Raw genomic sequence first — 26,432 nt, 5'->3', positions numbered from 1 at the left:
TGTGTGCTTACAGTAGAAATCCCTCATTGTACGAACTTTTCGATTTATGAACCACAGACCGAATAAAAATATGCTTTGGTGTGCGAGCCTTGTCTTAGCGTACGGACGTTTCACCCACCCATTGAAACATCATAGGCAGCACATCTATTGTGGACGAGCTAATCGACCTTTGATGCTCAGTCAGTCAGTGGAGCAGTGCTGCTGTTAGCTACTGTGCTACATTGTGTGCCTTTTATACATTTTTTTTAGTTTTCCAAGCTCAATATGAGTTTAAAGACAGCAACTGACAAAATGTGTGGGTTTTTAATATTGAGGAAGTGTCCACAGTTTTGTTGACACAAGGGCTGTCTTGCACTAAGGATTTCCACTTTTAAATCTAGTTTCTTAGATTTTCCCCATTGTTGACAATCAGTCAAATCTATGGCTGGGTTTTTTTTTCAAAGAGAAATAAACAAGACCAGGATACAGTGCATCCAGAAAGTATTCACAGCGATTCACTTTCTCCACATTTTATGTTACAGCCTTATTTTGATAGATGGAATACATAAATTTTTGTCCTCAAAATTCTACAGACATTACCCCATAACGACAATAAGAAAGGTTTTTTGAAAAGATATATTTGCAAATTTATTAAAACTAAAAAAATAAGAAATCATATGTACGTAAGGATTCAGCCTTTGCTCAATACTTTAATACATCTTTGGCAGCAATTACAGCCTCGAGTCTTTTAGAATATGATGTCACAAGCTTGGCACACCTATCATTGGGCTGGTTTGCCCATTTCTCTTTGCAGCACCTCTTAAGCTCTATCAGGTTGAATGGGAAATGTTGTTTTTCATCCAGGATGTCTCTGTACATTGCTGCATTCATCTTAGTCTAGTCAGAGAGGTGACCAAGAACAAGATAGTCACTCTGTCAGAGCTACAGCATTCCTCTGTAGAGAGAGGAGAACCTTCCTGTAGAACAACCATCACTGCAGCAATCCACCAATCAGGCCAGTATGGTAGAGAGCACAGCAAAAAGTTTGCCAAAATGCACCTGAAAGACTCCCAGACCATGAGAAACTAAATTCCCTGGTCTGAGGAGACAAATATTCAACTCTTTGGCGTGAATGCCATGCATCATGTTTGGAGGAAACCAGGCACCGCTCATCACCAGGCCAATACCATCCCTACAGTGAAGCATGGTGGTGGCAGCATCATGCTGTGGGGATGGTTTTCAGTGGCAGGAACTGGAAGACAAGTCATGATAGAGGGAAAGATGAATACAGCAATGTACAGAGACATCATGTATGAAAACCAACGCCTTCTGAAGCTTGAGAGGTGCTGTAAAGAGGAATGGTTGAAACTGCCCAACGATAGGAGTGCCAAGCTTGTGGCATTATATTCAAAAAGACTTGGGGCTGTAAGTTGCCGCCAAAAGTGCACCAACAAAGTATTGAGCAAATGCTGTGAATACTTAGATACATGTGATTTTTTTTTTAGTTTTAATACATTTGCAAAAGAAAAAGAAAAAGTTTTTTATTGTGGAAAAAGTGAAGCGTCGTGAATACTTTCCGGATGCACTGTATTTAGTAGTGCAGTGGTTGTCAAACGTTTTTCATCAAGTACCACCTCAGAAAAACTTGACTATCCAAGTACCACCAATACGACCAACATTAAATACAGTAGCATAGTAGACCTACGCATTCATTAAAACAAGGCTGAGGTTTTATTTTGTTATTACAAGTATATTTAATATTTTTGGCAACTGTAGCATTACACACAGTTTAACATATATGAAAAAAACACACTGTACTTTAATCAGGTGATTCTTTGGCGTACCACTAGATGAAGCCCACGAACCACTAGTGGTACACATACCACAAATTGAGAATCACTGTAGCAGTGTATACTAGCCTTGCTCCAAAAAATCGATTTACATCCAAATTGCGATTTGTTTTTATTCCGATTATAAATCGATTAATTATTCATAAAAAAAAAAAAGTATTTTAATAAAAATAAAAAAAATAAAAAATGTAATTTTGTCCGTTTTTAGTATTGTATTTGTATGTCTTCTCAATTGCTTTGTATATTTTCAACCTAATTTTTGTAAAACTGGGATTGGTTTGGGGTTTTCAAACACTGTAAGCAAAGATCATTAAAATTATAACGAATAAAGGCTAGACATATCTCACTTTGCATGTAATGAGTTTATATTACATATTAGGTTCACATTTGAAGTTGAATTGCTGACATGAATGAACTTTTGCACAATATTATTTTTCTTATTTTTTTTGTTTCACCTGTATGTGTCTTGTAATTGATGGGCAACCAGTTAAGTGCACCCCCCGTTACTCTCATAAACCTAAGAGGTTTTTGACCCCATTAACATGAGGACCTAGTAACATGAGTAGGAAACAACATGAATGCACAATATAGTTAATGACAACTGCACTCTGTGATTCTTGCACTAAACATTAGACTGCAGAGCTATGTCTAGCTGTGGCCAGTGGGTGTATTTATGTCAGGGATATTCACCGAGAAAGCTTCCAGAAAGCTAAGGAGCGGGAGGCAGACTTCTTATTAGTCTTATTTTGTATATTCCAGAGAACCACCGTCCTCTACAGTAGACATTTAATTTTGGTCTATTTATTTTGTCAGAATTACAGGAGCGCTGTTTTTAAGGACCTTCAATAAAAAAGCTAGTTAAAGATCATCATTATAATAGCACTCTAGTGTTTTCAAGAATCTGCTGCAAAAATGTGAGTCTCCCACAAGGTTTTTAAAATGAACACTGGTTGCACTAGCACTAACGATAAAAAAGAGAGGATCTAAAATGGAAGCTTGAGGAACACCATTAGTTTAACTAAATAAGTTGAACAAATGACTACTGACTGCATCTGAAGTAAAAAAGCTACAGCAACATCTTACTTACATAAATCACATTACCGAGAGAAAAAAAAAAAAAAAAAGTGTAATTGCCTCAAGTTATAAACATCACAAGTTTGGACTGCAGTGTTTTATGTTTGCTAGCAAAGTTAAAATGTCAATTCCAGGGCCCTGACAATGTGTTCACAGTGGTCCAAGGTCCTCTATACAACAGGAGCACTTTAGTGTTTTAAGAATTTGCTCCAAAAATGTTTGTCCCAAGTTTTGAACTGAACACGCCTGATTTGGCCCCCGGGCCGCCCTGATTTATGTGCAATCAAAAGAAGAGAAATGAAAAGCAGAAGCACCTTTTCTATCAAGTTGGACTCTTTGTTTACAAGCTGAGTTAGTTTCTGGAGGTTGGCATCCATTGTTTCCTGAACAGATGGGGGAAGACCTGGAAATACATGGACATCCATGGAAAAAAGGACAGAAATGACAAAGCTTTGGTGGAACAGGAGAAATGAGCTAACCCCTAAAAAGCCAACAAGCATGAAGAAAAACAAAGGTGTCAGAAATAGTTGAGAATGTTAGTTGGCTTGATCAGTGAACATTGATACTGAAGCCCCTAAGTGTGACGTTTCTCTGTATGTGCACAGATCTTACAAGGGTTGGCCGGGTTGAAATAGACGGACAGGATGTTGTCGCAGAAGTGCATGAGGTTCTCCAGCTGCCGGAGGTGACTTTGCAGGGGGCTGTTGGGGAGGTGGGCCTTGTGGAGTGGAGCCACAAACCCAAAGACAAAAGCATCCAGGCTGGTGGGCCTACAATCATAGACACATGTTAGCACACCAGCCACTGTGTTCACTTTCAATATGCCCTTTATATAACCTTAGCTATTACTGCCTCTACAGCTGGATCAAACATTTCTACTTTTACAACAAATACTATGACTTTTATCTACACTAAGCAGTCCCTCCAGGATTTTTTTGTGATTGGTGTGACTGGAAACACCTACAGTTTTCAGAAAATTGCGGGAAAAACTGCTGTTTTGAGACTCTTGTGATTTCACTTGTGATTATATCAATTTGTTATCAACGTTTTAAGTATAATTTGTAACCATAACCTCTATAAGCACAGACACATTTTTCAACAAAAATAGGAAAACAAATACTGTATTGATGTTTCACTCCTTTTATACTAGATAGACTTAAACGTAGGCACTAGATGGCAGTAAAAGCCCAAACTCAGTGCTCATTGTCTAATTACTGCACTGTTTTAATTAATTGTAGCTAATAATAGTAATAATTAGTTACAAAAAAAACTGTAATTACAGAAAATAATTACAGAAAGAAAGTTTGTCGTTCACAAATTGCAGACATTCCCCGTGTATGTTTTATATTTAAAAGGTCCATCTTTATCATTCATTTATCCATCCATCCATTTTCTACCGCTTAATCCCTTCGGGGTCGCGGGGGGTGCTGGAGCCTATCTCAGCTACAATCGGGCGGAAGGCGGGGTACACCCTGGACAAGTCGCCATCTCATCGCAGGGCCAACACAGATAGACAGACAACATTCACACCCACATTCACACACTAGGGCCAATTTAGTGTTGCCAATCAACCTATCCCCAGGTGCATGTCTTTGGAGGTGGGAGGAAGCCGGAGTACCCGGAGGGAACCCACGCAGTCACGGGGAGAACATGCAAACTCCAACATTCATTTATGTTCCAACAAATTAACCCTGCACGCTATGAACCTTTTTAACTGTTAAGAGTGAGTCATAGCAGTAATTTTTGTTAGTAAATTAAAGACGACGAGAGTTTGTCAACACATTTCAACATCTCTAACATGTAAATGCTCCATCTTTGCTAGGTCAGCATTTCAAATGAAAATCGTTACTTGTCTTATTCTGGATATACTGTATAAAAGGATGAATAATCAAAATCTAAATACATGTAAACTAGGAAGTGAATGTTTATGTACTACATGCTTAATTTGTCCTGTGGAAAGAAACAGGAAGTAGTTCTGAGCTACGCGATAAAGCCACAATTGTGCCGTTTGAGCAATTATGTTTTTTTACACGTTGCTGTTCCTGCTTTGTCTACACAAGAAACAAATAAGTGTGTTTAAGCATTGCTCAGTGACAAATTCCATTGGGAAAATGACACTGGTTGGCAGGTATTTGACAAAGTTGCGAGGTCATGCATAAATCGCGGGGATTGGTTGAATTTGCTTGAATCGCAAAATCCTGGAGAGACTGACTAAGGGTATAATTAAAGCATATATCTTGTTTGCTAAATCATCAGATACCTACATTCAACTGCATGTTTTCCACTAAACTTCGTAGAGAGGTTGCATTACGGAAGCAGTGTTGAAAATAGGAAATGACAAATTATCATACTAGAAGTTTAGAATGAGCACATTTTAAGGAATATTATCCCTCACACTCGATTTGACGTTGCACAGGACCATCTTCCACAGTAGGAGATGAGTGGAGACCATGTATGGTGTATCATACATGATAGCTTAATGCAGTTTTGACCTGAATAAACTAACAGCACTGTTGGAAAAAAAGCTGCTACTTGCAGAACAGCGCCCCACCTGGTTGTAAAGAGGCATGTGAGCCAATGCGCAACATCAGGTACAGACTAGAACACAGGTATCAAACTCAAGGCCCGGGGGCCAGATCTGGCCCGCGACATCATTTTATCTGGCCCGCAAACACCTGGAAATTATATGTGTCAATAAAGTATTTAATATTTTTTCACTAAATGTAATTGATTTTTATAATTTTGACAGAAAAAATATATGTACTGCTTGAAATTGCCTACCTTTTAAACTTTGATAGTATCCATTATTGCAACAAATATTACAGTATATTATCATACATTCCAAACATGTTTTTGTCTAAATAAAAATACTTAACTTCACAGCAAACTAGCCATAAAAATACCAATACATTTTACGTTGTTCTTTACAGCATTTTACTGTAAATTGAAAAAAACTACTACTGCTTATTGCGTTAAAATTCTGTTGATTGAGCTGCCAGTTTTTGACTGTAAAATCTACGGTTGTTGTTTTTAACGGTGTATTACTGTAAATGGAAAGACGGAACATTTGTTTTTTACAGTAGAAAAACTGACAGCTAAGTTGCCAGAATAAAAAAAGAACTTGTACTGTTTTTGCATTCACAATATGTTGTAAAAACCAAATGTAAATTTAACACAAATAACAGTGGTACCGTTTTGCCATTTACCGTAAAATGTTGTAAAAAATTAAAAAACCCTTTATATTTTACCGTAAAATGTTGTAAATGTAAAGTTTTTACTGTAAAATCAACAGTCTACTTAAAACAATTTATATAATTAATAATGAAATCCAGAGACAAATTCATACATTATTCGCTGTTACAAGCGGCCCTCTGATGGCAGCCATAACTGCGGTATTTTTGACATTTTTCTCATTTTGGCTCTCCCCGGGACTTGTTAAACTCACACCCCAGGGAGAGAATTTTGACCATTATCGGCATTTTTCCACATTTTGGCCTGTTTTAGGCTTTTTCTTCACGTTTCCCCAGTGAGTCATCCCAGTGGGTATTTTTGACATTTTTCTCATTTTGGCTCTCCCCAGGACTTGTGAAACTCACACCCCAGGGAGGGAATTTTGACCATTACCTGCATTTTTCTACATTTTGGCCTGGTTTAAGCTTTTTCTTCCCGTTTCCTCTGTGAGTCATTCCAGTGGGTATTTTTGACATTTTTCTCATTTTGGTTCTTCCAGGGACTTGTGGAAATCACTCCCCAGGGACGGAATTTTGACCATTATCGGCATTTTTCCACATTTTGGCCTGTTTTAGGCTTTTTCTTCCTGTTTCCCCAGTGAGTCATCCCAGTGGGTATTTTTTTGACATTTTTGTCATTTTGGCTCTCCCCAGGACTTGTGAAACTCGCACCCCAAGGAGGGAATTTTGACCATTATCGACATTTTTCCACATTTTGGCCTGTTTTAGGCTTTTTTCCCCCCTGTTTCCTCTGTGAGTCATCCCAGTGGGTATTTTTGACATTTTTCTCATTTTGGTTCTTCCAGGGACTTGTGGAAGTCACTCCCCAGGGAGGGAATTTTGACCATTTTCTTAATTTTTCCACATTTTGGCCTGTTTTAGACTTGGGCAGGAATGTTGACCTTTTGGCCTGTTTTTGCCTTTTTCTTCCCAGCTCCCCTGTGAGTCATCCCGGGGGTATTTTTGACATTTTCCTCATTTCGTCTCTTCCCAGGACTTGTGGAACTCACACCCGGGAGGTGATTTTTGACCATTTTCCACATTGTTCTATCATCTTAATCTCTAGATAGAGTCAAAATGTGGACAAACAAAGTGTCGCTACAATTATCTGCTGTGGCTGATAATGTAAACTGACACATTTTTACTTACAAGTTGCCAAAGAAGTAGTTTGCTGTGCCCAGTCTGTAGGAGAGGAGATTGAGGCATTCCTTGGCGTCGCTGTAGAGCTGACAGTGACAAAGAGCAGTTAAGAAAAGGAGAGAAAAAAACAACAACCGCCATCTGTGTCTACCTTTCCTTCCACTTCAGTAATTCTTCGTTGTGGTGAGTCTCCTTTGGTCAGCAGGATGCGGGTGAGGGCGATGCTGGCGTGATGACTGGGGACAAGGAAATTTAGTGGGAACGGCGAACGGGACGCAAACCATGGCCGTGTCAGATTGGCATAGTTGTCTGCGTCCAACCAGAAAGTGTGCAACTGGGAAGTGGAGAAAAAAAACTGGTAATTAGTGCAACTTATCAGTGAACATACTAAAAAGAGATGGTGTTACCAATGCAGGTTGTAGTTTCTCTTGTAGGAGAGCGATGTACGCCATGGTGTCGGCTCCTTGTCTAGCGCTCAGCTCATAGTCTGCATTAAACCTCTACAAACAACACAAATTGATCATAAGTATCTGCTCACCTTTAGTTGAGGAGCATGCACCCAACATTCACTCGTACCTGCTTCCTCAGAAAGGCAAGAATCTGAGAAGGTTCTTTTACTGAAGTATCGCCGCAAAGCAGCTCGGGGACTGTTGCTACAAGACAAACCATCATGTGACATTTACAGACAACTTGATTATAACAAGCCCTATTCTCTGTTTGCGCTGGGGATGTAACGATAAACGGTATTAATCATAACCGCAGTAAAACTCCCGACGCTTAGCATTACCAATTTAAATTAAAATGATAGAAAAACCGTGACTGATAACTGCACTTTGACAAACTCAAGACTGACTGGCGCCTGCTTGCGAGCTTAAATGCTAACATGAAAACAAGAGACATTGATGTCGTTCCCCATTAAGAAACTACATACCCCAATCTAAACTTATAGAAACACATTCCTGTCTGAGCAACTAAGATATTCAATGGTGTACATCGAACGTACAAGCTGTGCTCTCTTAGAACAGAGTGATCGATCTATATTCAGACGAATACGAGACAGATGTGTTTTTATTGTGCGCTCAAGGACTGCTGACGCCACTACGCCTGCCAGAAATAAATAATATAATACATTTTCTTTTTTACCGACTTTTCATTTAAATACATCTTACAGTGCTATAGTACAAACCAATATTTAAAACAATAAAAGCTTAACCATTAGAACAAATAAAATACTAAGACTAAAACACTATTAGTGAAGCATAATAAACACAAAACATGTAAACTAGTGACTTTTCTGACATTGTGTCTATTTATTTTAGTTAAAAATACTTTGTCAAAAGAAGGTCAGTGTGTGTATAAGTACTTTTTGAGCACATTCAACAATACTGCAATAATAATAGTAACCATGATATGAAAGTTCTGTTGTTTTTTTATGCCTAAAGCTTTTTTGACAGTAACTATCAAAAAAATAAATCGAACCAAATGATTAAAATGTATTAAATCGTTCTGTTATTCTAATAGCTACTACATTCTTGTTGATCATATCTGTATAATAAAGCGATTGCGAATCAAATTCTCATCCTTTTTATAGTGTCTAATATACGCAATTTCTACTAAATTTGCATTGTTCAATGATCACAGTCCAGACAAAATGTTTGTATGCATTGAACAGGCTGTTCTAATGAAGCCAATATGATATTTGATAGCTGATTCAGAGTAGAATTGTAGTCCTTTTATCCTCATCTCAATGAATGTTTTCAATTGAAGCCATCAAAATAGATTTGTTAGTTTTCTAGAAGTTTATTTTATCATTTTATTACGTGTGGTGTACACTGCATTCAAACTTCAAGTGCAATATAATGTTTCACCCTCCTGGCATACTGGACTTCTTGCACCCTTACAGACTCTAGGAGCAAAAGTACTTAAAGGAGCCATAAGTAATAATTTCATGTCAAGTCATCATTAAATGGCCCTGATATTTCAAAAGGCATGAATAAATCATGTTATTTTCGAATACCTCTATAACTGATAACAGTAGTTCAGCCGGGATATGCTCATTTGAAAATTTGATTTACAGCCCCAAAATGTTGTTATTGTTTTCATTTTGATGTCTCGCCCTACACCGTTTGACCCATTAGAAAGTCCGTGAGTGTGTCACATCCAGGTTGCCAGTTACGCACCGCCATCTTCGTCTAGCTACTGCCACTGGTAAAGTTACTAAACATGTCAGACCTTAGTAAATCTAAAAGGCGTCGTTACGATTCTCAACTTATTCATGACAAAGCCAGGAACAAAACAAAGGATTTGTATCGGGGATGCCTTTGAAAGATGGAGACGATTTAAGGCGGAGAAGATTTTTCATCTGACGCCAAACTTGCTCCAAATGTCCTCCTTGATAGGTAAGTCATGCATCTACGTTTTCTTAATACTTGTAATAGATGGAAATGGACATTTGGTATGTAAACTATATTGTCCAATACAGTCTATGATCTTGTCTAACAAAGCTAGTATGTTCGTGCAACGAATGCTTAGTGTGATGGTGCTTCGCTTCAAGTGTAATGCTTAGCATGTTAGCCCGGTCAATGACGCATCGACATATAGGCTAACGAGGGAAATATATGCCCGTTAGCCTGCATGTCCTAAAAGGGCAAAATATATTTTCAAAAAAAAATTGTCTAATTTGCATAATTCAGCATGACGCTGTCGTGAAGCCAAAAAGTGAGGAAAAACATGAAAACAATATGCATGATGTCAGTGCCTATATTGTTCTCAATATGCTGATACGCTGAGGAAATGAGATCCAACATTAGCACGGCTGTCATCATGGCAATGTAAAACGTATGGAGACAGCCAAATCACATGATAAAACAATAATTCCTCATTCGTGTATATAGGCATGCTTTTAGTAAAATGTCTCCTCTTTAGTTTTGGGCGTACAAGAGGCTGCTAAGCATGCTGTACTTATTTTCACCAGTATAACCATTGTCAGCGTTGGTTGTAGTTTGTTTTAGTCTTTGTGTTATAACACTGACAATAACCATATGATTGCCATTTGTTGTGATGTTGTACGCAGGCATGACGTACTTCTTCCTGAAAATAGCCTAATTTCTGTAAAACATGTGTTGGTTAGAGATTTGTTTTTGACAAAACACTTGTCTAATCAGCTATTAGGGTCCCAGCACCTCAACCCCTAGTAAGAGGCAGTGGAAGTTTGAAGTTCCTTGGAGTACCCCAGTCGATTGAGCTGGATTCGGCTGCGTATCTGGCAGTCAAGGAGAGAGGGTGGCAAACTACAGTATTTTGACCGTGATTACAGTACCATTTCTGGCCACATTATTACATATAGTACCATTAATGGGAGAATACGTGGTGATGTACACATTTAAGGTTTGCTCTTGCATCTTTGCATCTTGGATGAAGGCGTGCAGTGACTCATTTAAAATCGACGGGCAGAATGCTTCGAGGCCAAAATCCCTACATTTGTGCAGCTTTTTCTACTTAAGCACATGGGAGAATATGGCTCAAAGAAAGTTTAATAGGGCATCTAAATCACTCCTGCAGTTTGGAAAGTGTCCATTAGAAAGCAAAAGCCAATTTTAACAACAGTGAACTTGTATTATTTTCCACTTTCCCTCAACTAGCCTGAAAACATGGTTAATTAAGCACAGGTCGAAATAATCCTATGGTCTTACTGGTATTGTCCCTCTTGCACATATTAAACAGACGAATGGGACATAAACATTCTATTTAGCTGCTTCAGCCTACCTGTTAGGGTTTTCCATGTCCAGTCTATAGGAGAAACGTTGACTTTAGCCCCAGAAAACTTAGCGTAGGCCTAGAAGAAAACAACATGATTAAGATGCCAAGGCAGAATGTTTCTTTCCTGTGATTGACTCATGTTCTCAATGTTCCCTTTGTATTAAAAAGGTTCTTGATATACTTTAGGAGGGATTTAACGATTTAAGTGTCCTCGTTTGCAAACAATGGAAGGAAGGAAGGAGAAGTTTACTTGGTATTTTAAAATGCAACTCATAAATAAAATAAACCAGAATGTGGCACAAATCAGAAAACCGCCATTGGACCAGACTATGAATCATTTTCAGTAAATCCTTGTTACAGAAAAAGCAAGTGGGGTTATGAAGTCATTGTCTAATTTGCATAATTCAGCATGACGCTGTAGTGAAGCCAAAAAGTGAGCAAAAAACATGAAAAGCAAATCAGATAAGGTGGGCAGGGTTGGGGGGGGGGGGGGTTTGGTGGTAGCGGGGGTGTATATTGTAGTGTCCAGGAAGAGTTAGTGCTGCAAGGGGTTCTGGGTATTTGTTCTGTTGTGTTTATGTTGTGTTATGGTGCGGATGTTCTCCCAAAATGTGTTTGTCATTCTTGTTTGGTGTGGGTTCACAGTGTGGCGCACATTTGTAACAGTGTTAAAGTTGTTTATACGGCCACCCTCAGTGTGACCTGTACGGCTGTTGATCAAGTATGGATTGCATTCACTTATGTGTGTGTAAAAGCCACATATATTATGTGACTGGGCCGGCACGCTGTTAGTATGGAGGAAAAGCGGACGTGACGACATGCTGTAGAGGCCGCTAAAGGCAGTACCTTTAAGGCACGCCCCCAATATAGTTGTACGGGAGAAATTCGGGAGAATGGTTGCCCCGGGAGATTTTCGGGAGGGGCACTGAAATTCGAGAGTCTCCCGGGAAAATCGGGAGGGTTGGCAAGTATGATATAATAGTCTCCTTTTCAGGTGAGAGAGGATGCTAAAGGCAGTGCCTTTGAGGCACGCCCCCAATATTGTTGTCCGCGTGGAAATCGGAGACATTCGGGAGAATGGTTGCCCCGGGAGATTTTCGGGAGGGGCACTGAAATTCGGGAGTCTCCCGGGAAAATTGGGAGGGTTGGCAAGTATGAAGATACGTGAGAAGACAGTCAAAAAGGTCATTGTTACTGCAACAAAGCATGCTGGGAAACGTACATTCACACACAGTCCCATTATAATGTGTTTATGAGCGAAGGTAAACAGTAAAACGTTTCACATATATGAAAGACAAATCCGTGTTATTAGTTATTAATATCAACATATATTTTTCTTTATTTTTCAATAGTTGCTGCTTATTTTATGCAACCAATTTAATGGGAATAATTATCACAAAGCCTCTCATTAATCAACTGACGGTAATTGCACTTTTCCATAAACCTACCTGATCTTGTTCCTTGTAGTCACAGTAATTATTACTTTTTATGAAAGCATTGTGGCATTCAGAAAATATGCTTTTTGAGAAGTTTATGGTAGGTGAGGAGTAGACAGATAGCAGTAAACAGTGGCAGATGTCATTCTAATAACTGACCTTGAAGGAAAACATTTTGTTCAAAATGACTGACAAACTCGGACAAAACGTCCATTAATATTTGTATATTACAACTTTATACATGTAATAGGAGAGTTGTTAAAAAGCCATGTTGTGCTTTTTCTGCTATGTCGAAGTGCAGCGGCTAAGTTAGCATGGAAGCTAGGCAGAGATGAAAGACAGAATAAATATAAAATGTCACTCCGGGGGAAAGTGAGGTACATAACGGCCTTGTTCAGACGAACAAACATGAAATGTTACCAGGACTACGAGGGACTCGTTGTGGACAGACGGCAGACCCCAGTCGCCGCCCCAGCATCTCAGCTCCATGGCAGCCGCCATGTTGGCTCCAGCGTGTGTGACGTCACACTACGTCAGATGGCGATGACGTGACGTCACGCCTCCAAGCAGGCACACCTCTCTAGTCAAATACAGCTTTTATTAAAATAGGTATTCAAAATATGCTCATCATTTTAAATGTTTTTTTTAATGTTTTTTTTTAGGTTATTGTGAAATGTTTGTTTATAGCATAAACAAAATGGATCTTGCATTGCTGGGATATGAATGTAATATTTACTATTGCAAACTACTCTTAGTCTTTTTTTTTTACAATAGTACTCTTTGAAAGAAGCCTGATATTTAAGGGCTATTCCTTTTTAAAGAGCTGTTCAAAATATTTGTTTATTTATATATAATTTATTTTTTTTAAATCAAGGAAACAAATACTGGAACCAGACATGAGATACGATTTGGACCAAAATAATTCAAACTTAACTTAGTATATATTAGGGTTGTACGGTATAGTATAGTACCGCGATACTATTGAATCATATTCGGTACTATACCACCTCTGAAACGTACCGGTCCCGCACTCCCCTGTGCCCGCGTCATCGTCATGTCTTGGCATTGCTGGTTTAAGAGCAGAGGAGCATGTTCGGCAGCGCACAATCACGGAGTACTTACAAGCAGACACAGTGTGTAGACAGAAAAGGGAGAACGGACGCATTTTGGCTTAAAAACTAACGATAAAAGTGAAGTTATAACACTGAAACGCCCTCAGGAAGAGGTGCTTTAAGACATGGCTAGCTAGCTAGCAGCTAAAATCCATCCGCCGTCGGCAGTGTTTTAGCTACTTCTAAATCACTAATCCTGGTCTCCACGGCAACAAATAAAGTACGTTTCTTACAAGTATCATCCCTGCAGGACGAGGAATAGCTAATCATGTTTCACTACACACTGTAGCTCACCGGCGTCAAAATGTAAACAAACGCCATGGGTGGATCTACACCTAACATCCACTGTAATGATACCAAGTACAGGCACGTATCTAGTCGATACTACTATGATTACGTCAATATTTTTTGGCATCATATCTTTCGTTTAAAAAAAAATTCATATTATGTTTATAAACTCAGGAAATACGTCCCTGGACACATGAGGACTTTGAATATGACCAATGTATGATCCTGTAACTACTTGGTATCGGATTGATACCCAAATTTGTGGTGTAATCCAAAACTAATGTAAAGTATCAAGCAACAGAAGAATAAGTGATTATTACATTTTAACAGAAGTGTAGATAGAACATGTTAAAAGAGAAAGTAAGCAGATATTAACAGTAAATGAACAAGTAAATTAATTAACATTTTTTTACAGCTTGTCCCTCATAATGTTGACAAAATAGTAGAATGGAAATTGACACAATATGTTACTGCATATGTCTGCAGATTAATTAGAAGCCTTTGTTTGTTTACTTACTTATAAAAGACAAGTTGTCTAGTATGTTCACTATTTTATTAAGGACTAAATTGCAATAAGAAACATATGTTTAATGTACCCTAAGATTTTTTGTTAAAATAAAGTCAATAATGCAATTTTTTTGTGGGTCCCTTTATTTAGAAAAGTACCTAAAAGTATCGAAATAACTTTGGTATCGAGACAACGCTAATATATATTGCTGGGAATTATTCAGAAATATTCATTATAATTGTGATGAGGTGGTGACTTGTCCAGGGTGTACACCGCCTTCCGCCCGAATGCAGCTGAGATAGGCTCCAGCACCCCCCGTGACCTCGAAAGGGACAAGAGGTAGAAAATGATGGATGGATGAAGTTGACCCAATATATTTACAATATAAACATTCCATAAGGTGGTGCCATATTTCATAAACGCATTGAAAACTGGTTCTTATCCTTTACTTAAAGAAGCCATTCAAAAGATTTGAATCGTTCGCGAATGTCACATCTTTCAAGTCAATGGCATGAATGGTTTGGCTTTCAGTTTGTTTTTCTGACACAGCAATTGGGCCATCCAGAGGGGCACCATTACTCCACAAGGGACCACATTCCTCTTTATAGTGTAATAAATAGAAAAATAGCATTATTATTATTATTCTATTTTAATACATATGTTGCACTCTCATTTACTCACTAGCTAATATTGTGATCCATGAAGGTAAAATATATCTAAAATCCCCTTATGGTGACTCATGAATATCACAGCTAGCATTGCTTAGCAATGGATGAAATTTGAATTTAAACACATTGCATCATGGGTAGAATTTATTGAGCACAAACAGAACAATACACCTCTTTTTACGCAGCAATAACATGACTGCCAGAATGCTCTAATGACATTTTCAGATGAGCACCAGACATCTGTCCTGCTATGCTTCCAGAACAAATGTCCCTTCCTTGCCCATTTTTTTTTTACCAGATGCACTAAAATGTACAAGCATAAAAACGCACCAAATTGAAACAAAACATAAATCCAAAGTTGAATGACATTTTTTTCATGGTAATTAAAGCATTTTTTTATTAAACCCTCCCATACACCAGGGGTGTCCAAACTTTTTCCACTGAGGACTGCACACGGAAAAATCAAAGATGCAGTGGCCATTTTGATATGTTTCTTCTCAAAACCATTATAATATACCTGTATACATACAATTTTTTTAACCTTAACCGGAAGGGTGTCAGTCATAAAAATGTGTTAAAAATAAGTAAATAAGTCATTCATTTTTTCCACCCCAACACCTTAATCTCTAGATCAATTTTAGATATATCTGTTGATATAAAAGTACATTTTTTAAAAATGTTTTATGCTCTTTATGTTCAATAAAACCATGTTTTATATGGCAAAAACACAAAATATGCAACATTTTCCCTCAGAAAATGTTGAAAGTGGAATATTTGATGTGAATTAGTTGGAGCCATAAATAGGTTAATAATTCATAACATTGATTTTGATTCATTATTAGTTTTTGAACAAAGACAGTTAAAAAAAAATCCCACTAAAATCTTCAGTGATCCAAGTGTTAAAAATAAATCATACAGTATTTTATTTTTTTTTAACTTTCAACACTTAAATCTCTACTTCAACTTTTGTTGATTACAATAGGTTTTTATTATATTTTATGGCTTTTTTTTTTTTTGGTTGTTTGTTTTATGCCCTTTTTGTTATAATTTGTTTATGTCAAACACACAAAATATGTAATATTTTCCCGAAAAAAACATTTCAAAGTGGAATATTTATTGTTAAGTAATTTGAGCCTTAAATAGGCTCATCATTCATAACAACAATGATTTCGATTCATTTCTATTTTTTGAGCAATGACGTTATTTTTCCACTTTTCCCTCAGAAAATGTTCAAATTGAAATATTAGATGTGAATTAGTTTGAGCTATAATAGGTTAATAATTCATAACATTGTTGATTTTGATTCATTATTAGTTTCTGAGCAAAGACAGTTAAAAAAAAAACACACAAAAATTCTCAGTGATCCAAGTGTTAAAAATAAGTCATACATGATTCTATTTTTTTTACTTTCAACGCTTAAATCTCTACATCAATTTATTTGATTACAATAGGTTTTTATAATTTTTCATAGGGTTTTTTCATAGGGTTTTTTTAGTTGTTTGTTTTATGCCCTTTTTGTTATAATTTTTCTTAATGTCAAACACACAAAATATGTAGGCAGCACGGTGGACTAGGGTTAGTGCATGTGCCTCACAATACGAAGGTCCTGAGTTCAATCTGCCTTCTGCCCGAAGGCAACTGAGATGGGCTCCGGCAACCCCCGCGACCCTGAAAGGGACAAGCGGTACAGGATGGATGGATGGACACAAAATATGTAATATTTTCCCCAAACAAACATTTCAAAGTGGAATATTTATTAATTTGAGCCTTAAATAGGTCAATCATTCATAACAACACTGATTTCGATTCATTACTGTTTTTTGAGCAATGACGTTTTTCCCCCACTTTTTTATGTTTATAGTAATATTAGAATATGCCGTGGGTCGTTAAAAATGTACTGCCAGCTGCACTTTGGACACCTCTGCCGTACACAACAGGCCAAAATACATAAACAACTCATGAGGAATGAGATGCACTCAGGGTAAAATATGCTGACATTTTCTTTAATAATTGTAGCAATTTAAGTGCACTACTATGTAGTCACTGGCACTTTTGCAACATTGGACTTAGGACACGCCCCTTTGCTTTTAAAAGCTGTGCCTGTGGGCCAAATAGCCAGCTCACCTCTGCTGTGATTTCGCCTCTTACATCTGGACGCTCGGCCTTCTCCGTCCGTCACAGGCGGTTAGAACTTGTCGCTTCCAAGAGGAGATCTTCTTCCGAGGTGCGTCCCACACTGAAGTCGTGACGATGGGTGTGTGGCCTGGAGCCTTGGCTCTGTCTCTGGTGCTGCAACAGCTGCTGATCACTGCTGAAGCCCAGGGCAAGGGTGAGTGCTGGTGGAAAATGACATTTTTACTGCGAGAATTTGTTGTTTTGCATTTGAAAACTCCATGGATAATCAACCCTGCACATTTTGTGATGCTTGATTAGTGACAGTAGGAATGAGTGCTGTTTAAACGGTGATCTTATAGGGCCAAAGACACAAATGTTTGTTAGGATTTTGCATTTCAACAGTTAAGTTATGATGGATTCAATGCCCTGAAAATATTCACAGTCAGGTGGGCAGCATCAAATTCTGGATCCCTATACACAAGGGCCCTTTATCTCACCCAATACAAACACACTTGGTATGTTTACATGCACTAAAAACTAATTTTTACGTGGTTTTGGTTGAAACAAGCTTTTTAAAACAAATGTGAAAATCTGTATTTATTTTTTTAACTTTAAAACATGGTATTTACATATCCAGACTTGAATAAAATTATGTTTAGAGCCAGGGGCAGCTAAGAAGATATCGAGGATAAAGTTTCTTAACCATAGGACCGCCAAAACATATCTGTATCACAGCTGTGGTCCGTACGGGCCGCAGCCGTACTCAGTTGTAATTCACTTTTACGCCACTTGAGGCAGTAATTACAATGTCAGACAAACAGAGGAAGTCTGGAGTTAAAGTCATAGAGATGTTTCTTTAGCGCAAAAAATATGACTGAATTGGTGAAGCTGTATTTTTATTTGCACTTTAATTTAGATTATTATTTATTTGATTAACCCTTGATATAATTCTAAGCCTTGATAATAATATTTGTGATTAACACATGCTTTCATATCATTTGACAAGGTTTATCCTGTAAAACTAAGTAGGTTAGATATAATTATTGAATACAATCAAAATCAAGGGTAAGATTCCTAATTCAGTGTGTGTATATATATATATATATATATAATATATATATATATATATATATATATATATATATATATACACACACACACACACACACACCGGTATATATATATATATATATATATATATATATATATATATATATATATATATATATATACAGTGGGGCAAAAAAGTATTTACTCAGCCACCAATTGTGCAAGTTCTGCCACTTAAAATGATGACAGAGGTCTGTCATTTTCATCATAGATACACTTCAACTGTGAGAGACAGAATGTGAAAAAAAAATCCAGGAATTCACATTGTAGGATTTTTAAAGAATTTATTTGTAAATTATGGTGGAAAATAAGTATTTGGTCAATAACAAAAATTCTACTCAATACTTTGTAATATAACCTTTGTTGGCAATAACAGAGGTCAAATGATTACTATAGGTCTTTACCAGGTTTGCACACACAGTAGCTGGTATTTTGGCCCATTCCTCCATGCAGATCTTCTCGAGAGCAGTGATGTTTTGGGGCTGTCGCCGGGCAACACGGACTTTCAACTCCCTCCACAGATTTTCTATGGGGTTGAGGTCTGGAGACTGGCTAGGCCACTCCAGGACTTTCAAATGCTTCTTACGGAGCCACTCCTTCGTTGCCCGGGCGGTGTGTTTGGGATCATTGTCATGCTGGAAGACCCAGCCACGTTTCATCTTCAATGCTCTCTCTGATGGAAGGAGGTTTTGGCTCAAAATCTCACGATACATGGCCCCGTTCATTCTTTCCTTAACACGGATCAGTCGGCCTGTCCCCTTAGCAGAAAAACAGCCCCAAAACATGATGTTTCCACCCCCATGCTTCACAGTAGGTATGGTGTTCTTGGGATGCAACTCAGTATTCTTCTTCCTCCAAACACGACGAGTTGAGTTTGTACCAAAAAGTTCTATTTTGGTTTCATCTGACCACATGACATTCTCCCAATCCTCTGCTGTATCATCCATGTGCTCTCTGGCAAACTTCAGACGGGCCTGGACATGCACTGGCTTAAGCAGGGGGACACGTCTGGCACCGCAGGATTTGATTCCCTGTCGGCGTAGTGTGTTACTGATGGTAACCTTTGTTACTTTGGTCCCAGCTCTCTGCAGGTCATTCACCAGGTCCCCCTGTGTGGTTCTGGGATTCTTGCTCACCGTTCTCATGATCATTTTGACCCCACGGGATGAGATCTTGCGTGGAGCCCCAGATCGAGGGAGATTATCAGTGGTCTTGTATGTCTTCCATTTTCTGATAATTGCTCCCACAGTTGATTTTTTCACACCAAGCTGCTTGCCTATTGTAGATTCACTCTTCACAGTCTGGTGCAGGTCTACAATTATTTTCCTGGTGTCCTTCGACAGCTCTTTGGTCTTGGCCATAGTGGAGTTTGGAGTCTGACTGTTTGAGGCTGTGGACAGGTGTCTTTTATACAGATAACGAGTTCAAACAGGTGCCATTAATACAGGTAACGAGTGGAGGACAGAAGAGCTTCTTAAAGAAGAAGTTACAGGTCTGTGAGAGCCAGAGATCTTCCTTGTTTGAAGTGACCAAATACTTATTTTCCACCATAATTTACAAATAAATTATTTAAAATTCCTACAATGTGAATTCCTGGATTTTTTTTTCACATTCTGTCTCTCACAGTTGAAGTGTACCTATGATGAAAATTACAGACCTCTGTCATCATTTTAAGTGGGAGAACTTGCACAATCGTGGCTGACTAAATACTTGTTTGCCCCACTGTATATACATACAGTACAGGCCAAAAGTTTGGACACACCTTCTCATTCAATGCGTTTTCTTTATTTTCATGACTATTTACATTGTAGATTGTCACTGAAGGCATCAAAACTATGAATGAACACATGTGGAGTTACTGTATGTACTTTACAAAAAAAGGTGAAATAACTGAAATCATGTTTTATATTGTAGTTTCTTCAAAGTAGCCACCCTTTGCTCTGATTACTTTTTCGCACACTCTTGGCATTCTCTCGATGAGCTTCAAGAGGTAGTCACCTGAAATGGTTTTCACTTCACAGGTGTGCTTGAAGCTCATCGAGAGAATGCCAAGAGTGTGCTAAGCAGTAATCAAAGCAAAGGGTGGCTATTTTGAAGAAACTCGAATATAAAACATGTTTTCAGTTATTTCACCTTTTTTGTTAAGTACATAACTCCACATGTGTTCATTCATAGTTTTGATGCCTTCAGTGACAATCTACAATGTAAATAGTCATAAAAATAAAGACAACGCATTGAATGAGAAGGTGTGTCCAAACTTTCGGCCTGTACTGTATATTTGTATGTATATATATATACATGGCGAAGTTGGTAGAGTGGCCGTGCCAGCAATCAGAGGGTTGCTGGTTACTGGGGTTCAATCCCCACCTTCTACCATCCTAGTCACGTCCGTTATGTCCTTGGGCAAGACACTTCACCCTTGCTCCTGATGGCTGCTGGTTAGCGCCTTGCATGGCAGCTCCCGCCATCAGTGTGTGAATGGGTGAATGTGGAAATACTGTCAAAGTGCTTTGAGTACGGTACCTTGAAGGTAGAAAAGCGCTATACAAGTATAACCCATTTATCATTTATTTTAACCCATTTATCATTTATAAGGGACGGCGTGGCGCAGTGGAAGAGTGGCCGTGCGTGACCCGAGGGTCCCTGGTTCAATGCCCACCTAGTACCAACCTCGTCATGTCCGTTGTGTCCTGAGCAAGACACTTCACCCTTGCTCCTGATGGGTGCTGGTTAGCGCCTTGCATGGCAGCTCCCTCCATCAGTGTGTGAATGTGTGTGTGAATGGGTAAATGTGGAAGTAGTGTCAAAGCGCTTTGAGTACCTTGAAGGTAGAAAAGCGCTATACAAGTACAACCCATTTATCATTTATTTTAACCCATTTATCATTTATCATTTAATATATCCATCCATCCATTTTCTACCGCTTATTCCCTTCATATGATATATATAAATATATATATAATAACTAATTATTTAATGAAATAACCTTCACCTGTCATTATTCACCTAAATATGATGATACATCCATCCTGTTTTCTTTTACTTCAGAGTGTAAAGTAAATATTATCTTATTCACATATATTCATAGTAATAATTATGATGATTATATTAATATTAGTACATCTCGTGGGGGTTAAGTTAAGCCTCTCCCAGTCTTTAAAACCTAGTGGCGCCTCTTGTTCTAACTTTAATCTAGAGTCCTTGAATGCACTACAGATATGGGCAACAAGATGCAAAAGTAAAACTTGCACATAACTTTTTCCTTTGCTGCCACAGATAGATTTATTATATTTTTTAACTTTCTTTTATCTCGGGATCTTTCTTTCAAAACGCTGGTGCTGTGTGTGGATGCTTAAAGATGAGCTTTAATGACGTTATATTATGCACAATGAAGACTTTTTGACGTTATTTTTTATGACTTACATATTTAAATGATAGAAAAAAAAAATCACAACTTTACAAAAGCCCAGGGGCCCTTCTGTGTTTAGGGCCTGCAGTGCAACATCTCCACTTTCACGCCCTTTGAGGCATGGAATTGTGCAAACATGTCATAACTTTGTAAGCCAAATAAGCACCCATTACGTTTTTTCTGAGGATCCAACTTTCCTAAAAATATGCCTCTTACACAGTCGTGAATAATGCATGAATCTGAATGACAAAAGTGCGTTTGGTATGGATCCAAAATAGGATCAGTCAGCCTTGGCACAGGTCTACGCGACTACGCCTGACTCGCGTCTTATTCTTGTTGCTTTACAGGCTTGCAGGTTGAAAGTAACCGTTTTGTCCCAAATTTGTAAAGCAGCTCTCTACCTGGCATCTGAAAATATGCAAAAACCCGATTTGCCTGGAAACAGCACACCGTTTTTTTCCACATCAATTTCCCGTCACTTCATGTTATTCTTCAGTTCTGCTCGCTGCACACAAATGGGAAACGAGTGGGTTGGTTTCAGTGGAAAGAATTGGCTGCTGCTGCGGTTCCTTTCGGCAACTTCAGTCCGTCACTCTATAAAAGACAGCAGGGTATAAACACAATCAGTCCCCTCACATGTTTACTTTGGTCACATATGGACACCCTGTCACACATCATAAAGTCACTCACTCATTTGCACATAGAGAGAAAAAAAATCACCTATATCACCATTTATTTGGATCTCAGCAAGCAAAGGAATCATAGTTACAAATAGCAATTAGCACACTAGCCAGCTAGCGTCATATACCAAAATATATGACTCTTAGGTGTATAGCAGGGGTGTCAAACGTTAGGCCCGCGCGATGAAAATATAAAAATAAGCCGAAATTTTTGAATGAAAGAAACTGCCGTTCTAATTGTGTCCACTAGATGTCACAATAGCAATTCTTTGTATCTTTGATGTTACATATGTAAAAAAATAATTAACCACATGATGTTAGTGCACCAGTCGAGGAAAATGAGCAAACTACATAAATAACATCCTGTAATTTGATTTTGATATTATTTTTTTATCTTGATGGATAGAAAATGAACACCGAAGAATACTGTCACATAATTTATTCAGAAAGTATAAATAACGACAAATAAAGACCGCAACATGTAAGTGTAAAAAAAAACCCAACAACATTAGGATTTGTACATTTTCAGAATGTGCTTGTTATATTTTTAAACAAAGTAAACAATCTGAAGTTGTCTTTATTTGTGTCAAGACTTGGTCTTGGGTGTTTGCTTTTCCGGGATGCAACGGAAAGTTGGCTCGGGCGAGACGGGAATGAAGATACATTTTTTTTATTTAGAGACTATAAATACAAAACAAGGAAGTAAACAAAAGGCGCGCACAATGGCGGAGAACAAACTATGAAAAACAAAAAGACTATAAACATGGAACAAAAACTTACTTTGGCATGGGACATAAAGCAGGAGCTTAGAGGATGAAGAGTGTACAGAAGCATAAATGTGGTGGTCGTCAGAACAACAAACTGAAAAGAATGAACTTAAATACTATGGACATGATTAGTGAAAGCAGGTGTGTGACTCAAAACATGAAACAGGTGCGTGACGTGACAGGTGAAAACTAATGGTTGCTATGGTGACAAAACAAAAGTGCACAAAAAGTCCAAAACCCAAAACGAACATGACCAAAACAAAAACATGATCACACAGACATGACAGAGCCCCTCCCTTAAGGACAGATACCAGATGTCCAAACAGAAAAAAAAATTAACAAGAGTCATGGGAGGGCGGGAGGGGGACATGGCGGTGGGTCGCCAGCCCAAGTGGCCCCGAATCCACCGAGGCAAAGTCAAGTGGCGGCGGCGAGTGGAACGCCGCTGCAGCAGGCGAGGCGGGCGCCCAGGGATTGGCCACATTCGTGGCCTACTGGGAGGTGGGCGCACTTGGCGTGGCGGGCGACCAGGTAGCGGCCATATCCGTAGCCGACGAGGAGGCAGGCGCGTCGTCATCGTGGCAGGCGTGGCTTGGCGTGGTGAGTCAACCGGCGAAGCTCGGCGTGGCGCGTCAGGCGGCACCAGTTTGCCGCCAGGACCCCAAATGAGATCCTTGCGCTCCATGGGGGTATAGCGAAGTGTCTCGGCTTCCATGGCGCGGAGGACCTCCCACGTTGCCTCGTCCAAACTGTCCAACTCTCGTGCGGAAAAGCGGGTCTGCTGACGACCTACTGTCAAGACTTGGTCTTGGGTGTTTGCTTTTCCGGGATGCAACGGAAAGTTGGCTCGGGTGAGACGGGAATGAAGATACATTTTTTTTATTTAGAGACTATAAATACAAAACAAGGAAGTAAACAAAAGGCGCGCACAATGGCGGAGAACAAACTATGAAAAACAAAAAGACTATAAACATGGAACAAAAACTTACTTTGGCATGGGACATGAAGCAGGAGCTTAGAGGATGAAGAGTGTACAGAAGCATAAATGTGGTGGTCGTCAGAACGACAAACTGAAAAGAATGAACTTAAATACTATGGACATGATTAGTGAAAGCAGGTGCGTGACTCAAAACGTGAAACAGGTGCGTGACGTGACAGGTGAAAACTAATGGTTGCTATGGTGACAAAACAAAAGTGCACAAAAAGTCCAAAACCCAAAACGAACATGACCAAAACAAAAACATGATCACACAGACATGACAATTTGTAAGTTATCGTGCCGTGATTTTACCAGTCCGGCCCACTTGGGAGTAGATTTTTCTCCATGTGGCCCTTGATCTAAAATGAGTTTGACACCCTTGGTTTATGTCATGTCTGTGATCATGTTTAGTTTAGTTATGTTTTACTTGGTTTTTGGACACTTTTAGTTCTTGTCTTCACTCCCTTGCTTTGTCACCATAGTAACCATTAGTTTCACCTGGTTCACATCCTCATGTCACGCACCAGTCTGACGTTTTCTCCTTTTGAGTCACGCACCTGTTTTCACTAATCATGTCACCAGTATTTAAGCTTGTTGTTGCCAGGCAGTCGGCCTGGTAACATTAACTATCTATTCATCCATGCTACCCATGATATTCATGTCCACCCTTGTTATTTATGCTTCATGCCATGCCACAGTAAGTGTTTTTGTTTCGTGTTCTTAGTTAATTGCCTTTGTGCTAGTCTTTTGTTTTCATAGCCAAGTTTTTTTGTACTTCCGCCCTTGTGCGCGCCTTTTGTTTGATTCCTTTTTTGAGCGTTAACAATAAATATGTATTTACCTTCACGCCATGTCCAGTTCAGCTTTACTTGCATCTCGGGAAAACAAACACACCATAGTCCACGTCTTGACAGTGTATCTGTAATATGAGCAAAAAAAAAAGAAAAAAGATAAAATGCTATTATTAGCAAGCTTGAAATAACAAAAATATTTAACACAAAAGTACAGACCTGCAAAATGTGTTAAAAAGTTAGCATGCTCACCATTAAATACAAACAGTCAGCTCGCGTGAAGTAACAAAACATTTGACTGAGCTGTATGCCTGTAACATGTGCCCAAAATCTAGTGAATGCCATGTTTTGTTTGCCACTTGCCTGTGTATGAAAAGTGCTATATAAATAAAGTTTGATGTCATTTGATATTAACATTAGGATGCTAGCAAGTACCAACATGTTTGACTCTTAGCATACCTGTAAAATGAGCTAAGAAAGCTAGCATTCTAACTTTAATATGCTAACAGTTAACATACGATAACAAAATAACTGACTGATAGGTGTATACCTGCAAAATTAGCTAAAAAAAAAACAAAATAGCATTCTAATGTTAACATGATAACATGTTAATATTTAATATATGGGAAATAGAAAAATCTTTGACTGAGCTATATATATATTAGCTCAAAAGCTAGCATGTTAACATTAAACTGCTAGTAAAATAGAGTCATGTGACAAAATATATGATTCTTAAATGTATTCCAGAAGGAGCCAAAACAGCTAGTATGCTAACTTTAACATGATAAGAGTTGACATACGGGATTTAACAAAATATTTGACTCAAAGGTGTACCTGCAAAATTAACTAAAAAGCTAGCATGCTATCAGTTAGCATACACGATGTACATTTTTTTTTACTAAGCAACATATTAGCTCTAAAACATGCAAAGAGTTAACATGTGGGAATTAAGAAAATATTTGACTCTGATGTGTAACTGTAAAAATATTTAAAAAGCTAGCATGCTATAAATTAGCATGCGTGATGTAAAAAAAAAAGACTGAGAAATATATTAGATCTAAAGAAAGCATATTAACATTGGCATGCTAGTAAAATAGAGTCATGTAGGAAAATATGACTCTTAGATGTATTTCTGCAAAATAAGTAAAAAAAAAAAAAGCTAGCATGCTAACATTAGCATGTAGAGAGTGGGCATTAGGGCATTAGGTATACCTACAAAATTAACTAAAAAGCTAGCATGTTAACATTAACATGATAGAATGCTAACAGAAAAAATAACATTTGACTCTGAGCCTTTAACATTTGCTAAAAAAAACAAAACAACATAAGATGCAAACAGTTAGCATGAGTGAAATAACACAAATATTTGACTGAGCTTTATACCTCTAAAATTAGCTCAAAAACTAGTGTATTACCATTAGCATGTTAGCAAGACAGAGTCAAGTTACGAAATGTTGACGTCTTAGATGTTTTTTAGCTCTGCAAACTGAAGTAAAAAAGGCAACATGCTACCTTATGCAGTTGACATAACAGTTAA

The 26,432-nt window shown here is 38.3% G+C and overlaps 2 protein-coding genes across 3 annotated transcripts in view; one reads left to right on the top strand and one right to left on the bottom strand.

The window, feature by feature from the left end:
- mtx3 (metaxin 3) overlaps positions 1 to 13,025 on the bottom strand; it is a 15,239-nt gene extending 2,214 nt beyond the window's left edge. Inside the window, exons 1-8 of one of the 2 annotated variants that reach the window (XM_061986486.1) lie at positions 12,889 to 13,025; positions 11,039 to 11,108; positions 7,850 to 7,926; positions 7,681 to 7,773; positions 7,425 to 7,607; positions 7,283 to 7,359; positions 3,516 to 3,673; positions 3,218 to 3,306 (exon numbers count right to left, since the gene is read on the bottom strand). In XM_061986486.1, coding sequence (XP_061842470.1) covers positions 3,218 to 3,306; positions 3,516 to 3,673; positions 7,283 to 7,359; positions 7,425 to 7,607; positions 7,681 to 7,773; positions 7,850 to 7,926; positions 11,039 to 11,108; positions 12,889 to 12,969 — 828 coding nt within the window. In that variant the 5' untranslated portion in view covers positions 12,970 to 13,025. The remainder of the gene's footprint in view (positions 1 to 3,217; positions 3,307 to 3,515; positions 3,674 to 7,282; positions 7,360 to 7,424; positions 7,608 to 7,680; positions 7,774 to 7,849; positions 7,927 to 11,038; positions 11,109 to 12,888) is intronic. The other variant, XM_061986487.1, reaches the window with a different exon arrangement.
- Positions 13,026 to 17,177: 4,152 nt separating this feature from the next.
- Positions 17,178 to 26,432, top strand: part of thbs4a (thrombospondin 4a) — a 46,136-nt gene continuing 36,881 nt past the window's right edge. The window contains exon 1 of the mRNA XM_061986489.2: positions 17,178 to 17,373. Coding sequence (XP_061842473.1) covers positions 17,295 to 17,373 — 79 coding nt within the window. The 5' untranslated portion in view covers positions 17,178 to 17,294. The remainder of the gene's footprint in view (positions 17,374 to 26,432) is intronic.

Source organism: Nerophis lumbriciformis, linkage group LG12 (genome assembly GCF_033978685.3).
Source record: "Nerophis lumbriciformis linkage group LG12, RoL_Nlum_v2.1, whole genome shotgun sequence".
In the NCBI taxonomy this organism is placed as follows: Eukaryota; Metazoa; Chordata; class Actinopteri; order Syngnathiformes; family Syngnathidae; genus Nerophis; species Nerophis lumbriciformis.
Note: the sequence above shows the minus strand (reverse complement) of the source record. Positions and strands in the feature narration are given on the sequence as shown.